At 41.7% G+C, this 25,891-nt stretch overlaps 1 protein-coding gene across 5 annotated transcripts in view; it reads left to right on the forward strand.

Annotated features, from left to right (window-relative positions):
- Positions 1 to 25,891, forward strand: part of hells (helicase, lymphoid specific) — a 103,649-nt gene that overhangs the window by 24,866 nt on the left and 52,892 nt on the right. For all 5 annotated transcript variants that reach the window (XM_088420668.1, XM_088420669.1, XM_088420672.1 and 2 more), the window contains one exon: positions 11,119 to 11,237. In XM_088420668.1, coding sequence (XP_088276794.1) covers positions 11,119 to 11,237 — 119 coding nt within the window. The remainder of the gene's footprint in view (positions 1 to 11,118; positions 11,238 to 25,891) is intronic.

A 25,891-nucleotide genomic window follows, 5' to 3' on the forward strand; every position in this document is an offset into this window, starting at 1 on the left:
TGACCTAGAGATCCAAAAATTTGTAGCCTTATGTAGGACCTTGAGCCCTACAAAAAAGTCAGCGCGAGCCATGTGCTCAGATGTACAGAAAGAGAGTTATGAATTTTTGAATGTGCACTTTTGGCCCGTTTTTGCTCATTTGCAGGTCCCGAACTGCTCCTTTTTTCTCCCAAACGCTTGACCCGATCGACTTCAAATTTGCTGTGATGTTTTATCTGACTGTGAGGCACAATTGTTCAAATTTTTGTGATGATCCGCCATCAAATATGTTGGGGGCGGAGCTTTATAGTATGCCTTTGATGATTACTTTGCCACATGTGAAACAAACCTTTATAACTCAGCTTTACAAGCTTAGAAAAATCTGAAACTTCACAGACACATGGAGACTCAAGCCCTTAACACAAGTGTTTAAAAAAATCTTCAATTGCTTATAAGGCCATCTAGTGGCAAACAAAAATGTCAGTCTGATGTCTCGCCAAAACGAACAAAGTTGCTGTGTTTGGTCCCAGATAGTCTTATCTTTTCTAAACTTCGTATATTTGATGGGTTTCCAATGCGGAATACACCTATCAACGTATTTTTTGTTATAGTGCGAGCGCCACCTAGTGGCAGCCAAAAATATAGCATTTTTTAAACGTTTTTATGTGTTTAGCTGAGCCCTTTGAAGTAATATCGCTGAAATTAAGTCTGAAAAGCCTCTAGACAGCCTTGCTGACCTCCACCAAATTTTACGAAGTTTCGATAATGGGCGTGGCCTCTACGACCATTTTCATTCCGAAACTTTATCTGTCCAGTAAAAGTTGCTGTAATTTGACCCAGATGATCTGATCTGCTCACAATTTCACACATTGGATGAAAATATTCTCCTGAACATATCGACAAAAATATATTCCAGTTTAAAGCTAGCGCCACCTAGTGGCTGCAAAAAATGTCATTAGTCGAAAGATTATAGTCAATCCTGTTTGGTTTGACCTACAGCTATGAAAATTTGTAGGCAAATGAAGGACTGCAAGGCCTACAAAAAAGTCAATAGAAGTGATGTGCTAGGATGTACAGAAAAATTGTTATGATTTTTTTTAATGTGCAGTTTTGTCCCATTCTTAGACATTAGCTGGTCTCAAACTAGTGCCTTTTTCTCTTAAACGATTCACCCCATTACCTTCAACTTTGGCATGAATAATTATCCAACTGAGGGGCACACATAGTCCCAATATCGTGAAGATCTCTTGACATAAAAGATGGGGGCGGAGGTTCAAATTATGTTTAATACTTCCTTTGCCAAGAGTGACAAAAATCTTAATAACTCAGCTATGACAGCTTCAAACCATCTGAAACTTTCCTGGCCCTTTAAAAGTAATGCAATAATTTAGCTATGTGATAAACTTTCAAATCATTTACAGCGCCACGCAGTGGCGGACAAAAATCTCATTTTTTATACTTTTATGTACTGTGAAATGCCTGTTTGACTAAATGAACTAAAAAATGGTCAGAAAAGCTATGACACATTGGAACATTAAGGTTCTCAACTTTTATGACTTTTCAATAAAGGGCGTTGCCTCTATGCCAACTCAAAATCCCATGTCTCGCGAAAACGGTAAAAGTTGCTGTAATTGGACCTAGACGATCTGGTATTTTTTAAACTTCGTATATGGGATGGGAGTCCAATGTGAAACACACCTACAAGTCTGATTTTTATCATAGTACGAGCGCCACCTAGTGGCAGCAAAAAATATAGCAAATCCTTAATGTTTTTATGTACTCTGCTGAGCCCCTTGAAGTGATATCCCTTAAATGTTTTCTGAAAAGCCAGTGGCCATGCCTTATGCCCTCCACAAATCAGTACGATGTTTCGACAGTGGGTGTGGCCTATATGGCATTGAAAGTCACAAAATTTGAACAATAAAAGCTGCAGTAACTCCACACACATTGTCCGACCTTGTCTAAATTTTACATATTTGGTAATAGTCCTGCACTGAAGTGATCTACAACAAATTTTTCATCATTCATAGTCCTTGTTCATACCCCGACCTGTTCATACCCCAACGTGCACAGGTCTGCGAGGGCCCTTTATAGCTGCTTGCAGCTCTAGTTATTATTATTATTATTATTATTATTATTATTTACTGTGCAGCGCTTTTCCATTTTTGAGGGCCTAAACATGCACGAAAAGTCACCAAAATTTGCACATTTGTCGGGCCCGGTGAAAAATTGGATATTTTTGTGTTTCTCAAAAGAATGCAAAAAAAATTGCTCTGCAGCGCCACCTAAGGTTGAAAAAGTGCACCTGGTCCCGGCCCGTTTGACCTACAGCTACAAAAATTTTTAGGCATATGAAGGGCCAAGAGACCTACAAAAAAGTCAGCGCGAGCCATGTGCTCAGATGTACAGAAAAAGAGTTATGAATTTTTGAATGTGCATTTTTGGCCCATTTTTGCACGTTTGCAGGTCCCAAACTGCTCCTTCTTTCTCCTAAACGCTCTACTCAATCGCCTTCAAATTTGCTGTGGTTCATATTCACACATAGGGGCACAAGTGGGCAAAATTTGGTGCAGATCCGCTGACATATATGATAGGGGCGCGGCTTCAAATTATGTGTTCAATTTTTCCTTCGCCAAGAGGGACAAAAACCTTAATAACTTTGATGTACTAGCTTAAAAAAATCTAAAACTTCATAGACACATGGAAACTTATGTCTTTAACACCTTTAAAAAAAGTTTTTTTAAATACCTACTAGCGCCGCCTAGTGGTTGATTAAAATGTCATTTTTTACACTTTCATGTATTGTGCTCAGTCTGTTTGAGTAAAATAAGTGAAAATTGGTCAGAATATCATTAAGACATGGAATATTAAGATTTTAAAATTTTATGACTTTTCGATAATGGGCGTGGTCTGCACGCCACTTCAAAGTCAGATGACTCGCCAAAACGAAAAAAGTGGCTGTAATTGGCCCCAAAATGGCCTTATGAGTGGAAAATAGCCTCTCACTCCCGGCTCGTTTGACCTACAGCTACAAAAATTTGTAGCCTTATGTAGGACCTCGAGCCCTACAAAAAAGTCAGCGCGAGCCATATGCTCAGATGTACAGAAAGAGAGTTATGAATTTTTGAATGTGCACTTTTGGCCCGTTTTTGTTCATTTGCAGGTCCCGAGCTGCTCCTTTTTTCTCCCAAACGCTTGACCCGATCGACTTCAAATTTGCTGTGATGTTTTATCTGACTGTGAGGCAAAATTGTTCAAATTTTCGTGACAATCCGCAATCAAATATGTTAAGGGCGGGGCTTCATATTATGCCTTTGACGTTTACTTTGCCACATGTGAAACAAACCTTTATAACTCAGCTTTCTAAGCTTGGAAAAATCTGAAACTTCACAGACACATGAATACTCAAGCCCTTAACACATGTTTTAAAAAAAATCTTCAATTGCTTATAAAGCCACCTAGTGGCAAACAAAAATGTCAGTCTGATGTCTCGCGAAAACGAACAAAGTTGCTGTATTTGGACCCAGATGGTCTTATCTTTTCTAAACTTCATATATTTAATGGGTTTCCAATGCGGAATACACCTATCAACGTATTTTTTGTTATAGTGCGAGCGCCACCTAGTGGCAGCCAAAAATATAGCATTTTTTAAACGTTTTTAAGTGTTTAGCTGAGCCCTTTGAAATAATATCGCTGAAATTAAGTCTGAAATGCCTCTAGACAGCCTTGCTGACCTCCACAAAATTTTACGAAGTTTCGATAATGGCCGTGGCCTCTATGACCATTTTCATTCCGAAGCTTTATCTGTCCAGTAAAAGTTGCTGTAATTTGACCCAGATGCTCTGATCTTCTCACAATTTCACACATTGGATGAAAATATTCTCCTGAACATATCGACAAAAATATATTCCAGTTTAAAGCTAGCGCCACCTAGTGGCTGCAAAAAATGTCATTAGTCGAAAGATTACAGTCAATCCTGTTTGGTTTGACCTACAGCTATGAAACTTTGTAGGCAAATGAAGGACTGCAAGGCCTACAAAAATGTCAATAAAAGTGATTTGCTAGGATGTACAGAAAAATTGTTATGAATTTTTTTAATGTGCAGTTTTGTCCCATTCTTAGACATTAGCTGGTCTCAAACTAGTGCCTTTTTCTCTTGAACGATTCACCCCATTACCTTCAACTTTGGCATGAATCATTATCCAACTGAGGGGCACACATAGTCTAAATATCGTGAAGATCTCTCGACATAAAAGATGGGGGCGGAGCTTCAAATTATGTTTAATACTTCCTTTGCCAAGAGTGACAAAAAACTTAATAACTCCGCTATGACAGCTTTAAACCACCTGAAACTTTCCTGGGACTTTAAAAGTCATGCAATAATACAGCTATGTGATACACTTTCAAATCATTTACAGCGCCACCCAGTGGCGGACAAAAATCTATTTTTTTTTACTTTTATGTACTGTGAAATGCCTGTTTGACTAAATGAACTCAAAAATGGTCAGAAAAGCTATGACACATTGGAACATTAAGGTTCTCAACTTTTATGACTTTTCATTAAAGGGCGTGGCCTCTATGCCAACTCAAAATCTGATGTCTCGCGCGAAAACGGTAAAAGTTGCTGTAATTGGACCTAGACGATCTGATATTTTTAAAACTTCATATATGGGATGGGAGTCCAATGTGAAACACACCTACAGGCCTATTTTTTTATCATAGTACGAGCGCCACCTAGTGGCAGCAAAAACTATAGCAAATCCTTAACGTTTTATGTGCTGAGCCCCTTGAAGTGATATCCCTTAAATGTTTTCTGAAAAGCCAGTGGCCATGCCTTATGCCCTCCACAAATCAGTACGATGTTTCCACAGTGGGTGTGGCCTATATGGCATTGAAAGTCACAAAATTGGAACAATAAAAGCTGCAGTAACTCCACACACATTGTCCCACCTTGTCTAAATTTTACATATTTGGTAATAGTCCTGCACTGAAGTCATCTACAACTACTTTTTCATCGTTCATAGTCCTTGTTCATACCCCGACCTGTTCATACCTCAACGTGCACAGGTCTGCGAGGGCCCTTTATAGCTGCTTGCAGCTCTAGTTATTATTATTATTATTTACTGTGCAGCGCTTTTCCATTTTTGAGGGCCTAAACATGCACGAAAAGTCACCAAAATTTGCACATTTGTCGGGCCCGGTGAAAAATTGGATATTTTTGTGTTTCCCAAAACAATGCAAAAAAAATGGCTCTGCAGCGCCACCTAAGGTTGAAAAAGTGCACCTGGTCCCGGCCCATTTGACCTAGAGCTACGAAAATTTTTAGGCATATGTAGGACCTAGAGACCTACAAAAAAGTCAGCGCGAGCCATGTGCTCAGATGTACAGAAAAAGAGTTATGAATTTTTGAATGTGCATTTTTGGCCCATTTTTGCACGTTTGCAGGTCCCAAACTGCTCCTTGTTTCTCCTAAACGCTTTACTCAATCACCTTCAAATTTGCTGTGGTCCATATTCACACATAGGGGCACAAGTGGGCAAAATTTGGTGTAGATCCGCTGACATATATGATAGGGGCGTGGCTTCAAATTATGTGTTCAATTTTTCCTTCACCAAGAGTGACATAAACCTTAATAACTTTGTTGTACTAGCTTAAAAAAATCTAAAACTTCATTGACAAATGGAAACTTATGTCTTTAACACCTTTGAAAAAAGTTTTTTTAAATACCTACTAGCGCCGCCTAGTGGTTGATTAAAATGTTATTTTTTACACTTTCATGTATTGTGCTCAGTCTGTTTGAGTAAAACAAATGAAAATTGGTCAGAATATCATTAAGACATGGAATATTAAGGTTTTAAAATTTTACGACATTTCGATAATGGGCGTAGTCTGCACGCCACCTCAAAGTCAGATGACTCGCCAAAACGAAAAAAGTGGCTGTAATTGGCCCCAAAATGGCCTTATGAGTGGAAAATAGCCTCTTACTCCCGGCCCATTTGACCTAGAGCTCCAAAAATTTGTAGCCTTATGTAGGACCTCGAGCCCTACAAAAAAGTCAGCGTGAGCCATATGCTCAGATGTACAGAAAGAGAGTTATGAATTTTTGAATGTGCACCTTTGGCCCGTTTTTGCTCATTTGCAGGTCCCGAACTGCTCCTTTTTTCTCCCAAACGCTTGACCCGATCGACTTCAAATTTGCTGTGATGTTTTATCTGACTGTGAGGCACAATTGTTCAAATTTTCGTGACGATCCGCAATCAAATATGTTGGGGGCGGGGCTTCATATTAAGCCTTTGATGATTACTTTGCCACATGTGAAACAAACCTTTATAACTCAGCTTTCCAAGCTTGGAAAAATCTGAAACTTCACAGACACATGAAGACTCAAGCCCTTAACACATGTGTTTAAAAAAATCTTAAATTGCTTATAAGGCCACCTAGTGGCAAACAAAAATGTCAGTCTGATTTCTCGCGAAAACGAACAAAATTGCTGTATTTGGACCCAGATGGTCTTATCTTTTCTAAACATTACATATTTAATGGATTTCCAATGCGGAATACACCTATCAATGTATTTTTTGCTATAGTGTGAGCGCCACCTAGTGGCAGCCAAAAATATAGCATTTTTTAAACGTTTTTGTATGTTTAGCTGAGCCCTTTGAAGTAATATTGCTGAAATTAAGTCTGACAAGCCTCTAGACAGCCTTGCTGACCTCCATTAAATTTTACGAAGTTTCGCTAATGGGCGTGGCCTCTGTGACCATTTTCATTCTGAAGCTTTATCTGTCCAGTATAAGTTGCTGTAATTTGACCCAGATGATCTGATCTTCTCACAATTTCACACATTGGATAAAAATATTCTCCTGAACATAGCGACAAAAATATATTCCAGTTTAAAGCTAGCGCCACCTAGTGGCTGCAAAAAAAGTCATTCGTCGAAAGATTACAGTCAATCCTGTTTGGTTTGACCTACAGCTATGAAACTTTGTAGGCTAATGAAGGACTGTAAGACCTACAAAAATGTCAATAGAAGTGATGTGCTAGGATGTACAGAAAAATTGTTATGAATTTTTTTAATGTGCAGTTTTGTCCCATTCTTAGACATTAGCTGGTCTCAAACTAGTGCCTTTTTCTCTTAAACGATTCATCCCATTACCTTCAACTTTGGCATGAATCATTATCCAACTGAGGGGCACACATAGTCCAAATATCGTGAGAATCTCTTGACATAAAAGATGCGGGCGGAGCTTCAAATTATGTTTAATACTTCCTTTGCCAAGAGTGACAAAAATCTTAATAACTCAGCTATGACAGCAACAAACCATCTGAAACTCTCCTGGGCCTTTAAAAGTAATGCAATAATACAGCTATGTGATAAACTTTCAAATCATTTACAGCGCCACCCAGTGGCGGACAAAAATCTCATTTTTTATACTTTTATGTACTGTGAAATGCCTGTTTGACTAAATGAACTAAAAAATGGTCAGAAAAGCTATGACACATTGGAACATTAAGGTTCTCAACTTTTATGACTTTTCATTAAAGGGTGTGGCCTCTATGCAAACTCAAAGTCTGATGTCTCGCAAAAACGGTAAAAGTTGCTGTAATTGGACCTAGATGATCTGATGTTTGCAAAACTTCATATATGGGATGGGAGTCCAATGTGAAACACACCTAGGAGCCTATTTTTTATCATAGTACGAGCGCCACCTAATGGCAGTAATGAATATAGCAAATCCTTAACGTTTTTATGTACTCTGCTGAGTCCCTTGAAATGATATCCCTTAAATGTTTTCTGAAAAGCCAGTGGCCATGCCTTATGCCCTCCACAAATCAGTACGATGTTTCGACAGTGGGTGTGGCCTATATGGCATTGAAAGTTACAATATTGGAACAATAAAAGCTGCAGTAACTCCACCCACATTGTCCCGCCTTGTCTAAATTTTACATTTTTGGTAAGAGTCCTGCACTGAAGTCACCTACAACTACTTTTTCATCATTCATAGTCCTTGTTCATACCCCGACCTGTTCATACCCCAACGTGCACAGGTCTGCGAGGGCCCTTTATAGCTGCTTGCAGCTCTAGTTAGGGCCCGAGCAGCTACCGCTGCGAGAGCCCTCTTGTTTTTCTCCGGATTATTAGGGCCCTAGTTATTATTATTTACTGTGCAGCGCTTTTCCATTTTTGAGGGCCTAAACATGCACGAAAAGTCACCAAAATTTGCACATTTGTCGGGCCCGGTGAAAAATTGGATATTTTTGTGTTTCCCAAAACAATGCAAAAAAAATGGCTCTGCAGCGCCACCTAAGGTCGAAAAAGAGCAGCTGGTCCCGGCCCGTTTGACCGAGAGCTACGAAAATTTTTAGGCATATGTAGGACCTAGAGACCTACAAAAAAGTCAGTGTGAGCCATGTGCTCAGATGTACAGAAAAAGAGTTATGAATTTTTGAATGTGCATTTTTTGCCCATTTTTTCACGTTTGCAGGTCCCGAAATGCTCCTTGTTTCTCCTAAACGCTTTACCCAATCGCCTTCAAATTTGCTGTGGTCTATAATCAGACATAGGTGCACAACTGGGCAAATTTGGGTGCAGATCAGCTGACATATTTGATAGGGGCGTGGCTTCAAATTATGTGTTCAAATTTTCCTTCGCCAAGAGTGACATAAACCTTAATAACTTTGATGTACTAGCTTAAAAAAATCTAAAACTTCATAAACACATGGAGACTTATGTCTTTAACACCCTTTGACAAAAGATTTTTTGAAAAACTACTAGTGCCGCCTAGTGGTTGATTAAAATACACTCTCATGTATTGTGCTCAGTCTGTTGGAGTAAAATAACTGAAAATTGGTCAGAACATCATTCAGACATGGAATATTAAGGTTTTAAAATTTTACGACTTTTCGATAATAGGCGTGGTCTGCACGCCACCTCAAAGTCAGATGACTCGGCAAAATGAAAAAAGTGGCTGTAATTGGCCCCAAAATGGCCTTATGAGTGGAAAATAGCCTCTCACTCCCATCCCGTTTGACCTAGAACTACAAAAATTTGTAGTCTTATGTAGGACCACGACCCCTACAAAAAAGTCAGCGTGAGCCATGTGCTCAGATGTACAGAAAGAGAGTTATGAATTTTTGAATGTGCACTTTTGGCCCGTTTTTACTCATTTGCAGGTCCCAAACTGCTCCTTTTTTCTCCTAAACACTTGACCCAATCGATTTCAAATTTGCTGTGGTGTTTTATATGACTGAGAGGTACAATTGTTCAAATTTTTGTGAAGATCCGCCATCAAATATGTTGGGGGCGGGGCTTCATATTATGCCTTTGATGTTTACTTTGCCACATGTGAAACAAACCTTTATAACTCAGCTTTACAAGCATGGAAAAATCAGAAACTTCACAGACACATGAAAACTCAAGCCTTCAACACGTGTTTAAAAAAATCTTCAATTGCTTATAAGGCCACCTAGTGGCAAACAAAAATGTCAGTCTGATGTCTCGCCAAAATGAACAAAGTTGCTGTATATGGACCCAGAGGTCTTATCTTTTCTAAACTTCATATATTTGATGGGTTTCCAATGCGAAATACATCTATCAACGTATTTTTTGTCATAGTGCGAGCGCCACCTAGTGGCAGCCAAAAAAATAGCATTTTTTAAACGTTTTTATGTGTTTAGCTGAGCCCTTTAAAGTAATATCGCTGAAATTAAGTGTGACAAACCTCTAGACAGCCCTGCTGACCTCCACTAAATTTTACAAAATTTCGATAATGGGCGTGGCCTCTACGTCCATTTTCATTCCGAAGCTAGTAAAAGCTGCTGTAATTTGACCCAGATGATCTGATCTTCTCACAATTTCACACATTGGATGAAAATCTATTCCTTAAGACATCGACAAACATATATTCCAGTGTAAAGCTAGCGCCACCTAGTGCCTGCAAAAATTGTCATTAGTCGAAAGATTACAGTCAATCTTGTTTGGTTTGACCTAGAGTTATGAATTTTTTTAGGCATATGTAGGATTGTAAGACCTACAAAAAAGTTGATAGGAGTGATGGGCTAGGATGTACAGAAAAATTGTTATGAATTTTTTTAATGTGCTGTTTTGGTCGTACTTTGACATGAGCTGGTCTCAAACTAGTGCCTTTTTCTCTTAAACGGTTCACCCCATGACCTTCAACTTTGGCATGGATCATTGTCTGACTAATGGGCACACATACTCCAAATATCATTAATATCTTATGACATATAAGTTGGGGGTGGAGCTTCAAATTATGTTTAATATTTCCTTCGCCAAGAGTGACAAAAACTTAAATAACTCACGTGTAACAGCTTCAAACCATCTGAAACTTCGAGGGACTTTAAAAGTCATGCCCTTATACATGTGGTAAAATTCCAATTCATGTACAGCGCCACTTAGTGGCAGACAAAAATATCATTGTTTACACTTTTATGTACTGTGCAATATCTGTTTGACTAAATGAACTCAAAAATGGTAAGAAAAGCTTTGAGACATTGGAACATGAAGGTTCTTAACTTCTTTGACTTTTCAATAGAGGGCGTGGCCTCTATGCAAACTCAAAGTCCGATGTCTCGCCAAAACGGTAAAAGTTGCTGTAATTGGACCTACATGATCTGATATTTTCCTAGACGTCATATATGGGATGGGAGTCCAATGTGAAACACACCTACAAGCCTATTTTTCATCGTAGTAAGAGCGCCACCTAGTGGCAGCAAAAATATAGCAATTCCTTAACGTATTTAAGTACTCTGCTGAGCCCTTTAAAGTGATATCCCTCAAATAATGTCTGAGAAGCCATTGGCCACGCCTAATGCCCTCCACCAAATAGTACGATGTTTCGATAATGGGCGTGGCCTATACGACAGTGTAAAGTCACACAACTGTAACAGGAAAAGCTGCAGTAACTCAACCCACATTATCCCACCTTCTCTTAATTTTACAAATTTGACAAGAGTACTACACTGAAGTCGTCTAAAACAAATTTTTCATCTTTCATACTTCTTGTTCATATCCCGACCTGTTCATACCCCAACGTGCACAGGTCTGCGAGGGCCCAATAGCTGCTTGCAGCTCTAGTTCAATTTAAGTTTTTTCTCTTTTTTTTTTTTTTCTTCAAGATACCAGTGTGAAGACTGAGAATATGCCATCCGAACTAATTGTCACCAAAGAAATGGAAGAAGAGGAGCAACATCTGATGGCAGAAGGAGAAAAGACAAAGAAGGAAATGATGGACAAGGTTTGCTGCAAATCAATTCAACCTATCACTATGATGTGTTGATTTGACTGTATCACTATCTTGAAAGGAAACTTTTCAGTGACTTTTAATGTTTGTGTATTCAGGTTTCTCGATTGCCTGTCAATTGTGAATCTAAATAGTTTAGGTACATTGTATCAAATTCAAATAGAGAGATAGTACAGATTGGCATTGCAGAGCTACTAACTCACGGATAGTGTGTGTTTTGTTGCGGATTTTGTTCGACTCTCATACTGGCTCAAGCTTGGTTTATGCTTGAAGAGTGAACACTGTGCGGCACTCTGGCACCCGTTTTGCAGTACTATACTCGTTGAGATTTGCCCCAGCAGTCAGCCGATATTCATCCGTACTATATGTAAATGGTGTCTACATACATAAAAACAACACTAGACTATAACAGAAGTAGAGAATCCTAACACTCATCTCTCTCCCGAGCGTGCATGCTCACCAGGAGTTTTTTTATGTTATTTAGGTCGCTGTAGTCTTTTTCAGCAGAATCATAAAGGTGTTTGTACTGGCCAAAGTTCGTAAGCAATAATTCATCTGACATGTTTTCCACGTGGCATTTTCTTTCCGTGCGGTAAAGAAATTCTGGAAGGTAAGCATTGCAGAAAATCTGGCCCGCTCAGATTCCAAACAAAGGGGCGTGCTTGCCGAAATGACGTCATTTTTACAGGTGGAGCCATGTGGAGCTCACGGACGCGTCAAGCATAAACCAAGCTTTACAAATTATTAAAAAAAAAAAAAAAACATAGATCACGTTGTTCAACGGGTTGCCAAAATGTTAAAATACTTGGTAGATGCTGCTTCATCAGTAGGTAAATGACTAGTTAGTGTAAAGTGCTTGGAGTACCCAAAGTAGAAAAGCGCTATATAAGTTAAAGTCCATTTACCATTTAGATACTAGTGCTAGCACTGGATTCCGGTTGCCTTTTCTGGTTGCCATTTCACTTTCATCGTTAAATGATTTAAGGATTTAAAAAAATGGATGTTTACATATTCACATTTTATTGGACTTGATCAGATTAAAAGAACAATAGCATACTGTTAATCAGTTCCAACCACAGGGCAGGCCGTGTAAATAGTGTGGAAAATTGCTGCAAACTAGGAATAGTCTGACCCAATCCTCGAGAACTGGATCAACCCTGATCCCAGCCAGAATGACTGTGTCAATAGATATTTTTAATTAAAACCATTCTGACCCTAAAGGCCCTAAGGCCTTTTATTGAGAAGCAGTGCTTCTCAATAATAGTTTGCCAAGCCTCCCCTCAGAAGGGGAAAAATTACAGTCCCCTCCAAAAGTATTGGAACAGTGTTGGAAATTCCTTTAATTTACCTGTAATCATTTATTTAAGTTTGACACCAAAAGTCAAATATAAGACAGAAGTCAACAATTCAGCTTTTGTTTCCAGGTACAGTGGACCTCTGGTCTACAACGTCCCTGCCTTACGTTTTTTCCAGCTTATAACGAGAAATGTGACGTTTTTTTTGTTCCCTTCAATACGCCTTTTTTTTTCGCGTTATGACAAAAAAGCCTCAAACATGACGGTCCCTGTGCATGTGTGACTGTGAGTTGCTCCGCGCTCATACATCTATACACGCGTCACCACATGCGTCACTAGAATGCCGGTGTGCCATTGGCCAGCGTCACGACTCCCTAAGATACTGGTCAGCTATTGGTCGGCGTCACGAAAGCTCTAAGATGCTGGTCTGCTATTGGTCGGTATCACAGTTTCTAAAATGGTGAAACGTGAAGGAATCTAGAAAAAGCTTCTCGCCTTAAACTAGTTCCTAGCGTGTTTGTTTTTGTTGAAAGATCGCCCATACCACAACATAGTGAAACAATTGATTCAATCCAGACAGAGTGGGAAAGTACACAAGGCCTCGGGCCAGTCCTGCCACAGGTCGGAGCAGAAAATGGCAACGTTTCACCTTCCACATTCAGTTCTTATACCCTTTTGGGGCATGTAGTCCCACTGTGGAATGCAGGTGTGTGTGTGTGTGTGTGTGTGTGTGTGTGTGTGTGTGTGTGTGTGTGTGTGTGTGCGTGCACTTGCGCGCGTGCGTGTGGGTGTCTGTTTGCGTGGGGAAGGTGTCTTCAAAAGTCTTGGTTCTGCCGGCCATTCTTTGAAGCGGGAGGAAGTCTGAGCACCATAAACCCTGACTGATATCTTCTCTTAAAGGCCACACCTAGCCGTTTGCCCATGGTGGAATGTTGGTCGGGGGATGGCATCTGTTCCTTTTGGAGGTGTCTTTATTTCTCCTGCGCCAAGACTATATCTGCTTTATACTGACATTACGTCGTCTCAAGCTTTATTAGAATAACACAGTTCCATGTACACACTATTTTATTGATATAGTGAATTTGAAAAATATGAATTTCCTTCAATCCCCCAATTGACCTCTAAACATTAGAGGTCACACATCAAAAGGATATATCCTCATGGCAACAGTGCCATAGCCAGGAAGACAGCCAGCTGCCTCCACATTAATTGGGTCAGGATCCAGCGACACAAGATGTAATTGCCCAATCGGTTCCTTGTTCCCGAAAGCCACGTGCATGATCCTGAGAACAAGAAACAATACAAAAATCACCCTGCGATAGTTCACCCAAAACTATCAAAACAGTGGTTCCCAAAGTGACAACAAAGCCCTTCCATCCGGCCAAAACGATGACATGACAGAATGGAAGAGGTTGTCGTCTTCTCTGGACATTAGTTATCAACTAAACAGACATTACTTACACAAGAGGCTATATTTGGTCATGATGAAGATTAATGAACTTTGCATTCCATTGGGTGTGGTCTCACTCAATATACTTTCAAACCCTGCTGTTATCTAGATGCAAGCTTTGTAGGGACCTGCAGGGGATGCCGATTGCATCTAAATTGGTGGGGTCGTCTGCTGCACCCCAAGCGTTACCTTTTACATCAAAGCCTGCAATCGCATGTCGGCTCCGGGGGAACCAGGCCCACCAGTGGCTTTAAAAAGGCTGTAAAACACTCATGTTGAAGCACCAAACACAAAATGCCTTGAAACACTGAAAACGTTACATGAATATAATTCAATTGCAGGAATACTACTCCATAATAGAACTGGACAGCGTACCCCCTTTTGTTTAATTGTTAACCAATTGAACACCCTCAAAAAATACATAAACAACCCCACAAAGCATTCTTCAGGAATAAAAAGGAAATGAAAAAAGAAAATGAGAGAACATTTAAAAACAAAACAGCATAAAATAAAAATAATCCACAAGAAATAATTCTCGAAGGGGCAGGACATGTCTTTGACACATGGGACCACCTGTCCCCCATTGAACCCAGCCGAACCTCGTAAGAGGTCCATGCACTAATTTTGAACGGACCCAACCAATGGAAGGTCCGGCGAATGTGCCCCCGCTCCTACACTGGCAGATGCACAATGTAAAGAGAAGACACCAGTGACGACAGCTACTCCCAGTAGGGTCTATACCCTTTAGGGGTCCAGGCCTGGGCGAAGCAAACCCAAGGATGAACCCGGCATCAGACAGACAGCCAGGAGTCCAAAAGGTGTGAACCCTTTCTGGTAATTTACAGATTGTCTGATGGAAAACAACGCCAACGGCAGGGCTTGGAGCCAATTCAGCCCTGTCTGAGCGCACCTATATGTGAGGCGTTGTTTGAGTTGTATTCATGCGCTCCACATGGGCCTGTGATTGTGAATGCCACATTGGCCCAAATTTATGTTTGGGGCCCATCATTTCCTTACCAATGAGGTTGTAGTGAAATGTGAGCCGCTATTAGATCTAACGACCCGCGGGAACCCGTGAGCCAATTGAGAGCTTTGATCAAAGACAGCGCATCCTTCAGCACAGGGTTAGGCCTTTGGGGATCCTGAAAATGTCTCGACAATAATTGATTGATTGTTTGATTGACTGATTGATTGATCCTGAAAAAGTCTGGACAATAACTAAAAATGACTAAAAAGGTACTTTTTGCCCTGGACTTAGACTAACATCTCAGTATAGTCCACTACATTATTGGGCACCGGCCGGTTTCTGTTTGATGTAACTTTGTTTTGGTCGTGGGGCCCACACTCTAAGTCTGACATTCCATACACCCCATTTCAGTTATATGACAATTCTTCTCCTTCATGACAAATCATACCTAATTCTTTACCTAAATCTTTTAGCGAGCAGATCCGGGTGCCACCGGTGACGGAGTCTAGACAATATGGACACATTACTTTTGTGGGCCACTCCATGGTTGTCGTCCAAGACACAACCATGCAGTCGCCAAGTGGCAGCACCACACGTCTTGGCCCTCTCGGCGGGCTGAACCAAAGCCTCATCTGTTCTCCATACATAACCACTTACCGCTCCACTCACTTTTACCTCTTTAAACACCAAGTCCTGACAGCTCAGACTGGTGACTCATAGCTGCTTTAGTCTCTGCGTGGGTAGATTAGGTTTCCCCGTGCCACTGGCGTATTGGCTGTGTCCTCATGTTCTGTGCATTTGATGACTGCCACCTCTGCTGGTCTGTCCTTCATATTGTCCAACCAAGTCCATGTGAGCCACTAGATCCCTGGTAGGTTTTACTGTTCTGCCAATTCAAGGGCTACACACACGGCCTTTAATTCTACTGCCGGAAATCGCTGATCGTCGAAACGGTCTGGAAGTCTGAGGCTGGTTCCTCCGGGTCAGGGGCCTCCACACTCGCGGCATTGGCATGCAGGGTCCTAAAGTTTTCCTCCAGCAACAGCCGTCGGTGAAGGAGACCCTATCCCCTCGGAGAGGACACCACAAAAGTCTGGTCCGGCTTTTAAGTCTCGGGTCGCCATCTCAACGCAGTCATGTCAAAAATTGCACTTGTCGTCGGCATCACTGTAACCTGTTCTGTGACACGTTGAACCCCAATTCATCAAGTCGAGAAAGATATAAAGGTGTAATTGTTAAGCAGATTTAAGCCAACTCACCTATTAATAAGTTGTCAACATATTGGATCAAATAGCGCCCTCCGGTACCTCTTCCGTTTGTTGCACTTCACGCAAAAACTTATTTCGAAAATCCCAGGGCTTAGCCTCCCGCCTTGGGAGACGCGTGTGTATTGTAATGTACAGCCTTTAAATCTGAAAGCAAAATATTGTCTCTACTCTTCTGCCAGTAGCAGGCAGAAAAAGCCAAATCAATCACAGTGAACCATTGCATTGTCGGGTTCAACCCGCTCAAACAGCGATGTTTGATAGCGGCACAAGAATGCAAGGGGTTTTCAGTAATTTTGTTAATTTTCCGAAGGTCATATGCCATATGGTAATTTACACAATCCGCTTTCAAAACTGGGAGAATGGGAATGTTGAAGGAGGAGTCCGATAACTCAAGGACTCCGACCTGACACAGTCCCTAAAGAGTGTTAGTAATGCGACCTTGTCACTTTGAATGGTACCGGAAGAACGGGGTGGCAAAAACTTATGTCAGCGGGGCCACAACAAGTCCAGCAACTTGTCCAAAAGCAGAGCGGCGTCCTCGTGGTCCGTGAGCTCCCTACCGTGAAATCAAGAGAGTGTGCCATGCTCCGGCAACCTGGGATCAACCGCGTCAACCTGAATACAAAAACATTCAGTGCTCTGAGAATACATTACCAAGGAAATTTCACTTTGTGTCCAATCACTGGCCAATTGGCATTGCTGCACCATGGGTCCCAGTTCACATGCCTCCAGCCTGCTCCTACAGCCAGTTATGTGTGGTGTGAATGACTCACCTATCATGAACAATTGAGATTGCTTATCTGTCAGTGATGCCTCGTCTCTCCACAAAATTTGGTGGCTAGTCAAGTTCCACTTATCCTCTTTTTTTGAAATTAATAATTAAATTATTGTTGCAGGCATACAACAGTGTGAGATGGAGTGGGTCAGCTGAGGCAGGAGGAGAACAAGTCGATTCAGGGTTTCCACCGCAGGAAAATCAAGTAGACACTCCCTCCCTCCTTTAGTTCATGTCATGGTCCTGACCATCTGTGGGCTGGGGTGACAAGTGAAGAACACGCCTCTCTGGACGTGATCTGTCAGTCCTTCTGAGGTGCGGTAGATGGCTGCTTGTGTCTTGGTTCATAGGTCTTGCCACATGCGATGAATAGGTGTTTGATTTTTAGTCAACACCAAGCGGTGGGTGAGAGTTTGTCCAGCAATAGAAGTCATTTTTTAGTGTGGAGACAGGCAGAGTTGTAGGAAGACCAACACAACCCATCTTTGGCCCAGTCATCGTCATCTGCATAGAGGTGGCTGATGACCGCCTGCTGGTGTGGCTTACTCAGTTGTTGCTGTCGCCAGAGTGCGGGGGTGCCCAAGTCCTTGCCTCGTGGAGGTTGTCTTCTTCTGTCTCCCCTCTGGGGAGGAGGGCCATAGTGCTTGCTTTGTTCTGGCCAAGGAAATGTGCACTGTCTCCACCAATGGTCCATACCGTCACACCTGAAGCAGCCTTGATTTGGAGCTTGGCGTGAGCCGCCTTGACCTCTGTTGGTGTTCCCCCTTCCACGACACGCCCCTCTGCCTCTCGCCGGCCGTCCCTCAACCATCCACATCAGTCGATCTGCCACCGTCTTTTTGGCCTTTGTGTCCTTTGCTTTTTTCCGCGCTTGTGCTAATTTAAGTCTTAGAAGCCATTCCTGCATTTCTTTAACTCCCTCATCAGATTTGTTTTGCCTGTGAACATACATTTTTATGTGGTGAGTCATAAGTTGATTAAAATAACCCTCATTACCTTCCAGGAGATCAGGCTCTTCAGAAAGCTTCTCCCTGACCTCCATAGAAAGTGTATCCAGATGCACATTTCTACAAATCACGCCAAGGTTGCGACAAGCCACCTTGGCGTGATTTGTGGCGTGATTTACATTTGGATGAATGTGAACCGGTCTTATCTGTCCACACGGTCTGGCAGGCATTGAGGTGTGAAGCGGGATCCAGGGTGGGTTTGAAATCTGGAAGTTTTGGTCCTGCTGACACGGAAGAAGGAAAGAGGTCCTGGAGCACAGCAAACAGTCGCATGGTGAAAAGAGCAAACAACCAATCGGGTTCAACCATATTTAGGCCGGAACGCCTCAGGACTTCGTCAGATTGGTGAACTGAGGAACAACATGCCTGGATTAATCTTACCATGTCGCCACAAGCCTAATTCATACCATCAGTGTGTCTCTTAAAGCTTGGATCCAGAGCTCGGCGCCGCTCATTAATGCGGGGAGCCTCTTCCGTTAAAATTCAAAAATTTTCAACGTCATTTTTTGATAAACTAACCCATGAGGGACTGGTATCATGGGGTATATATATTAGATGGTCTAGTTTGAAATCCAGATTGTGGTCTGATCTGACTCTTTTCATAATTAGGGGTCAAACAGCTGTTGTCATTTGTTGCTTGGTGTTACGGGTGGGGTCACTCAGGGGTCTTGCTCTCTGCTTTGTTTCTTTCTCCCTGTGTTTCCTGGCATCTTTTGTTTAGGTGTGCCCCAGCAGTGCACGAATTGGTCGGCTCCAGGAAGGCCCACGATTGGCTGCTGCTGATTGGCAGGTCGCACACCTGCTATATATTGAGCTGAGATGGCAGACAACCTCTCGTCCTCCTTCGCTTCCAACCTGCCACGCATTTGTACTAATAGTCTGGAAACCGAGCAGTAGGGGTGAACCGCCGTTTTTGTTGTACATTTTCTTTCCTCCTGTTTTTGGAGCTCGGGAGGTAAGCCTATTGTTTTTTGGTTGTTTTGTTTGCTAGGTTAGTTTGGTTATTGCAGAGACAGATTGTTTTGTTTGTTGTTTTGGCCTTGGTTCACCCTGAGTTAATTGCTCCACTCTTTCAGTAACCCTTTTGTAATGTAAATAAATGTATCTTTTGTTTTACAAACCTTTGGGTTATCGGCTGGCTGCTTGGGAGTTGGGGAAGGCGGGGCCCATTACACATGTTATGTCCTAGGCCCCTAGACTGGGACATAACACTTGGCTTCTCCAGTCATGCTCTGTTGAGTGCGCGCGTCGCATGTATGTGGCAAGAGGTGAGGAGTCATTTAGTGGGGGGAGTGAGAAATCAAACAATGGGTTCCCCCCCTCCCCTGTCTCAATGTCTGTGTCTACCCCATCCTGCTGCTGCGTGCGATCTTTTGCCATACTGGTTCTTAATTCGTCCTCTAAGGAAAACCACTCTGGACCTTGGGATGCTCATTGTCCACAGTTCGCCTGTCTAACTGCTCTGTCAAGTTGTATGTCTTTGGTTTGGGGGTCGTCTGGTCAGTCACCATGATTTCCTGTCGATTTCCCCTGCCTATGTCCTCTACAACAGGTTTTAGTCCGTCAGTCCTTTCAGTATTGGCAGTCCCTACAAAAGTTCCTTCCCCACCCAGTTCGTAAACTGAGGCTTGCAAAGCTACTCTTTGACCGTTAGATGCAGTTTGGGCTGGCTCAGTGTGCTTGGGGGGTGCAGCGGTCCTGCCCTGTTTTGCAACCCCCAATGGCGGGTCAAAGTGACCCTCTTTTTTTCGTCCTGACCAGCAGCCACAGCAGTCATCACCAAACACATTTCATGGAAATTGTAGCACAACTTATCATACTTTATTTCCCTGGTTATATTTCTCTTCTTTATCCATCCACTTTCCTCTATCTTCTCCCTCAACTCTTTTTCCACTGCAATGACTTCCCTTTCTGCCATTTGAAAATCCTTAGCCAAATGTGCAAATGTACATTTATCTCTATAAACCTTTTTATCCTCCTTCCATTTTACCCACACTTTTTTCCACTCTGCTTGTTTTACTTTTTGCTTCTTCTTTTCCACACATGTCAACAACTGACTTTCTAGTTCCCTCTATAACTCATCCATTGTTTTATGCCATCTTCCACCATAACTTTCACAACCAAATTTACAACATTCTGCATCCCTTTCTTCCTTCGAATTCACTGGTGGCATACTCATCTCCTGAACTAGTAGTCAATTAAGTCCCTGTCCGATTTTGAGGGTCCCAAAATCCCCAACGTATATGGAAACGTTGCAATGCCCCCCCGCGTCCGGGGGCGGCGTCAGCTACAATGAGACACAAGCCTTTGTCACTAAACTAAACACCGATCCGTGCCCTCTGTTACCACAGTTGAATTAATCTTGCCGTGTCTTCGTTACCACGGTTAAACTAAACACCAAATAATATTACAGTACTTACAGTAAAGTCCCTATCTGTTTCTGAGGGTCCCAAAATTCCCAACGTATACGGAAACGTTGCAATGCTCCCCCGTGTCCGGAGGCAGCGTCAGCTACGACGAGACACTATCCTTTTTGCTAAACCAAGCACCGATCTGTGCCCTCTGTTACCACGGTTGAATTATTCGGGCCATGTCCTTTGTTACCACGGTTAAACTAAACACCAAATAAAATTACAGTACTTACAGAGACATCATCATATCTTCAGTCTCCCAAAACTTAGAATACTCAATCCAGCAGAATTCGGATATACAGCAGGTTTCTGCCTACCTTTCTTTTGGTGCACCAAAGAGACCAAAGTCCGGCAAAATCTCTGCCCACTCCTCTGTCTTTTCAACCTGATCTTCCAAGGATCACGCCAGGGTCACCAACTGAAGGAATCTAGAAAAAGCTTCTTGCCTTAAACTAGTTCCTAGCGTGTTCGTTTTTGTTGAAAGATCGCCCATACCACAACATAGTGAAACAATTGATTTAATCCAGACAGAGTGGGAAAGTACATGAGGCCTCGGGCCAGTCCTGCCACAGGTCGGAGCAGAAAATGGCAACGTTTCACCTTCCACATTCAGTTCCTATACCCTTTTGGGGCATGTAGTCCCACTGTGGAATGCTGGTGTGTGTGTGTGTGTGCGTGAGCGTGCGTGTGTGTGTGCGCGTGGGGGTCTGTTTGCGTGGGGAAGGTGTTTTCAAAAGTCTTGGTTCTGCCAGCCATTCTTTGAAGCGGGAGGAATTTGAAAAATATGAATTTCCTTCAAACGTTAAAGCGTTGTTAGCCTGTGAGTGCCCACAAAACCGTATTTATAGTGCATTTTAGTGCTTAATTCAAACTTCAATTGGTCAGTCATGGGTCCCAGGATTGCTAGTGATGTTAAAGAGAGAAGTTATTAGATGATTTATATCGAAACGAAGCTGGAGATAATCAAGAAATACGAAGAAGGCTAAGCTAGGCTAGGCTACCCTCACTATGGAAAATGGCTATAAGAAGCTTGTCAAGTCACTCTAGCTACATTTTTTTATATATATTTAATTTTATACATATTATGATGTTATAAATATATATAATTTACATACAATTTACAAGTAGCACTCACTATACTAAACTATACTAAACACTATATTTTGATACCAATTTTTAAAACGTATATACATTTTTTACTTTGGGTTTTACACGCATTTGCTATTTAACATAGGTTTGGATTGCCCGCTATACGGCAAATTCACGTTACGATCCCAACCACGCAACTGATTAATCTTGTAAACCGGGGACCTACTGTGTATGCATCTGGATCTGATGCACAACTTAGAAGAAAACTTTTTTGTAAGGAATCATCACATTTTTTGGGTGAACAAAAGTATTGGAACAGATCAAATTAAAGCAAGTAAGATGTATTATTTTGTTGCTAATCCCTTGCTTGCAATAACTGCATAAAGTGTATGACCCATTGACATCCCCAAACTGTTGTATTCTTCTTTTGAAATGCTTTTTTTAGGCTTTCACTGCAGCCTCTTTCAGATGTTTCTTTTAGGGGGTTGTTCATTCTCCTTTTCAGCACTTGAAATGCATTAGGGTTCAACTCTGGAGATTGACCTGGCAAGTCTAAAACCTTCTACATCATGCAACTGATGAACTCCTTTGTTGTTTTTGAAGTGTGTTTTGGGTCAATATCTTGCTGCATGATGAAGGATCTCCCTATATGTTTGGTTGCATGTTTCTTCTAAAGTGCAGACAAAATGTTTCTGTAGACATCTTGAGTTCATTTTGCTACTTATATCAGGCGTTACATCATCAATGAAGACTAACGCGCCCATCTCAGAAGAAGCCATGCAAGCTTTTGACATGGCGTTGCCCCTCCCATATTTTACATATGAGATTGGATGTTTGGGATCATGAGCAGATATTTTTTTTCCCTCCAAAATTTAACCTTTGCATTACTTTGGTGAAGGTTCATCTTTGTCTCATCAGTCTATAAAACTTTGTCCCAGAAAGTTTGAGGCTTGCTCGTTTCTGTAGGTTTGGGGAAAATCCAAGTCTTCCTATTTTTCTTTCTGATGATTGCCTTACATCTTCTAGTATTGACTCTGTACTTGTGTTCATGAAGTTTTCGCCAAACAGTAGCGACTGATTCCTTCGCACCTGTCCTCAGGAGGATGTTGGTGATGTCACTAACAGTTGTTTTGGGGTCTTTCTTTGCAGCTCTCACAATGTTTCTGTCATCAACTATAGAGGTGGCATGGCTTGGTGGTTGAGTGGTCGTCTCCCAGCTGAGAGGCTGGGGGTTTGATCCCCCGACCATCAGGACCATGCCGAAGTGTCCTTGAGCAAGACACTGTACCCGCAGTTGCTCCTAATGCTGCGTCATCAATCGGTAAATGATTAGTTAGTGTAAAGCGTTTTGAGTACCCAAGGTAGAAAGCGCTAGATAAGTGAAAGTCCATTTACCATTTTACAACCAATGACTGCTGTTCTTCTTGGTCTACCTGTTCAACATCTGTTATTTACTACACCAGTGGTTTCTTTCTTCAAGATATTTCAAATGGTCATACTGGCTATGGCCAATGTTTGTCCAATGGCTCTGATTGACCTTTCAGCTTCTCTCAGCTTCACAATTGCTTCTTTCTTCCCCATAGACAACTCTCTGGTTTTCAGGTTTGTTACACCTCTTACTATAAGTGCAATCTCCACAGGAAAAACCCAACTCGGAAACTGAGCACTACAGAGATCAACTGCTGTTTGTTTGAAATAATTTGTGAAAGTAGGAAACATCTGAGCAACAAAACAATATTATAATTAATATATTTGACCGACAGAAAAAATGTAGTTTTCCTTGACAATGTTCTCCAAATTGTGCATCAGATCCAGATGTAAACACCTAGAAATCAAAGCGGAAATGTTGAATTTTTGTCTCATATTCGTCTTTTGGTGTCATACAGAAATATTTCTAGTCTACAGGAAAAATAAAGGAATTGTCTTCACTGTTCCTATACTTTTGGAGGGGACTGTATATTACTTGGGGGAGGCACTCCTCCGGTGGCTGCCATGTCTGTTATAGCTACGTTCAATGGTAAATGCAGCACTTCCAGCACCTCCTGCTGTCCGTAATTTAAAACGGTCTAAATCTTACACATTGTCCCTTTAACGTTTTCAATGTGTCAAATACATGACACAGCCAGATTTAAATTGCTGCCGTGACTTACCAACAAAGGTTGGATAGTGGTGAGTGCTTGACTTATTACATTTTTACAGATGATGAACTGTCAATCAAATATAATTTTCTTTAGCATTAGTCAGAACCAAGCCTTTGGCCCAAGCTGCAATCCTTCACTAGATTCACAACCATTTACAACCCTGATTGCAATGAACTTGGGTCGTTGTGTCATGGGGGTGAGAAAAAGTACAATGATTTGCAAATTATCTTGATCTTATCTTGGAAATTATCTTGGTATTCCGGACATGTCCCACAAGGAGGAGGTACCGGGGACGACCCAGGACATGTTGGAGGCACTATGTCTCTCAGCTGGCCTGGCAATGCCTGGGGATCCTCCCGGAGGAGCTGGACAAAGTGGCTGGGGAGAGGGAAGTCTGGGCTTCTTTGCTCAAGCTGCTGCCCCCGCGACTCGACCCGGGAATACAGCTGGAGAAGATGGATGGATGGATAGATGGATGTTTTCTGACGTGTTTCTGAGCCCACATAGTAATATCCTTTACACAGTGATGTCCGTTTTAAATGCAGTGCTGTGTTTTAAATGCAGTGCTGCCTGAGGGATTGAAGGTCACGTTCATTCAATGTTTGACTTCAATCTTGGCACTTACATGTAGAAAGTTCTCCAAATTCCCTTTATCTTTTGATGATATTATGGATTGTAGATGATGGAATCCCTAAATTCCAGTTCTCCACATTCTGATTATCTTTTGATGATATTATGGACTGTAGATGATGGAATCCCTAAATTCCTTACAATTAATCATTGAGAAATAGTCTTCTTAAACTATTGGACAATCCCCCCCCCCCCCCACACACACACACACACACACACACACACACACACTTCTTCACAAAGTGGTGATCCTCGTCCTATCTTTGCTTGTGAAAGGCTGAGCCTTTGAATAATGCTCCTTTTATGCCCTGTCATGGCATTTACCTGTTTCCAGTTAACCTGTTCGCCAGTAAAATGAGTTGTTCTTTGAGCACTCATCAACTTTCCTTGTGTTTGGTTACGCCTGTCCCAACTCTACTGGAACAAATTGCTAGAATCAAATTCAGAACAAGTGAACAATAAAGGTGATCATTTTAAAATTAAATATCTTGCCTTTGTAGACTATTCAGTTGAATATAATTTGCAAATCATTGTACCTGGTACTCAGTTTTTTTTTCCTCAGAGGATTCGCTCCTCCTTAACTTGAAGCAAGTAGTTGCACAGCAAACAAAAGCAAGTTCTTGATGTTTCGTGTCCTGTGTTGTACCAAAGTACAGTGGGCCCCCGGGTTACGAACTTAATCCGTTCAGCGGCTACGCTCGTATCTCGAATTGCTCGTATAGCGGGCAATCCAAACCCATGTTAATTCGTGAGTGCGTGCAACGCGCGCAGAAGCCTTAGGTAAAATCATCACGCTGTATACATAAATTAATATTAAGTGACATAATCTACTGTACAGTAGCATTAAATAACAAATACAAAGGATAAATGACTTTTACCTTTGGAAAGACGTGACTTGTGCTGAGATAAGCAGAGATGAGCAGAGATGAATGCTCTAAGTCAATACGGTAAATCAGATATGCTATTGGTCTTACAGTGTCAAAGTAACTTTTTCAGTCAGGGTTTTCTCTACTTCCTTCCATCCCAACCAGCTGTGCCATCAAGCTAGATAAAGGCGTTCGGCCAATAGCATATCGGCACTTCTGTGATTGACGTGTGACACCGGCCAATAGCATCTCCGTGAGTGAGACCGGGTGACCTTAATCGACCAATAGCATATTGGCGTCTCCTTGACTGACTGATAATTATTTGCACTTTTTTTTAAACGGTTGGAATGTATTGACATCTTATTGATTAAAACACATTTAAATCTGTGACGATTTTTTGTCCTGCAATCGGCACACTTAATTTCATGTCAACTGTTTTTCCCGACGTGATTTGAGCACGGTGGAAGCGGAGAGGTGGTTGTGTGTGTTGCATTTACTAGGCAGCACACTTATGGCTTGTTCGAGCGTCAGTTCACCATTGGTTACAACTCACAAAATTGCAACAATGACGCTGTCCCAATGCACATTGGGAGATCGCCGACTAACCTGATATGCAATCTTGTCAAGCAACCATTATATGGCGCTGTAACATCACCCGTAATAGGGTGCAGAGATTAACCTCTTGAGTTAAAACGGCAACGCTTATAGGCTATTGGTCTTACAGTGTTACAGTAACTCTTTCAGTCATG

This window comes from Hippichthys cyanospilos, chromosome 8 (assembly GCF_059441005.1).
Source record: "Hippichthys cyanospilos isolate Australia breed blue-spotted pipefish chromosome 8, RoL_Hcya_1.0, whole genome shotgun sequence".
Lineage (NCBI taxonomy): Eukaryota > Metazoa > Chordata > Actinopteri > Syngnathiformes > Syngnathidae > Hippichthys > Hippichthys cyanospilos.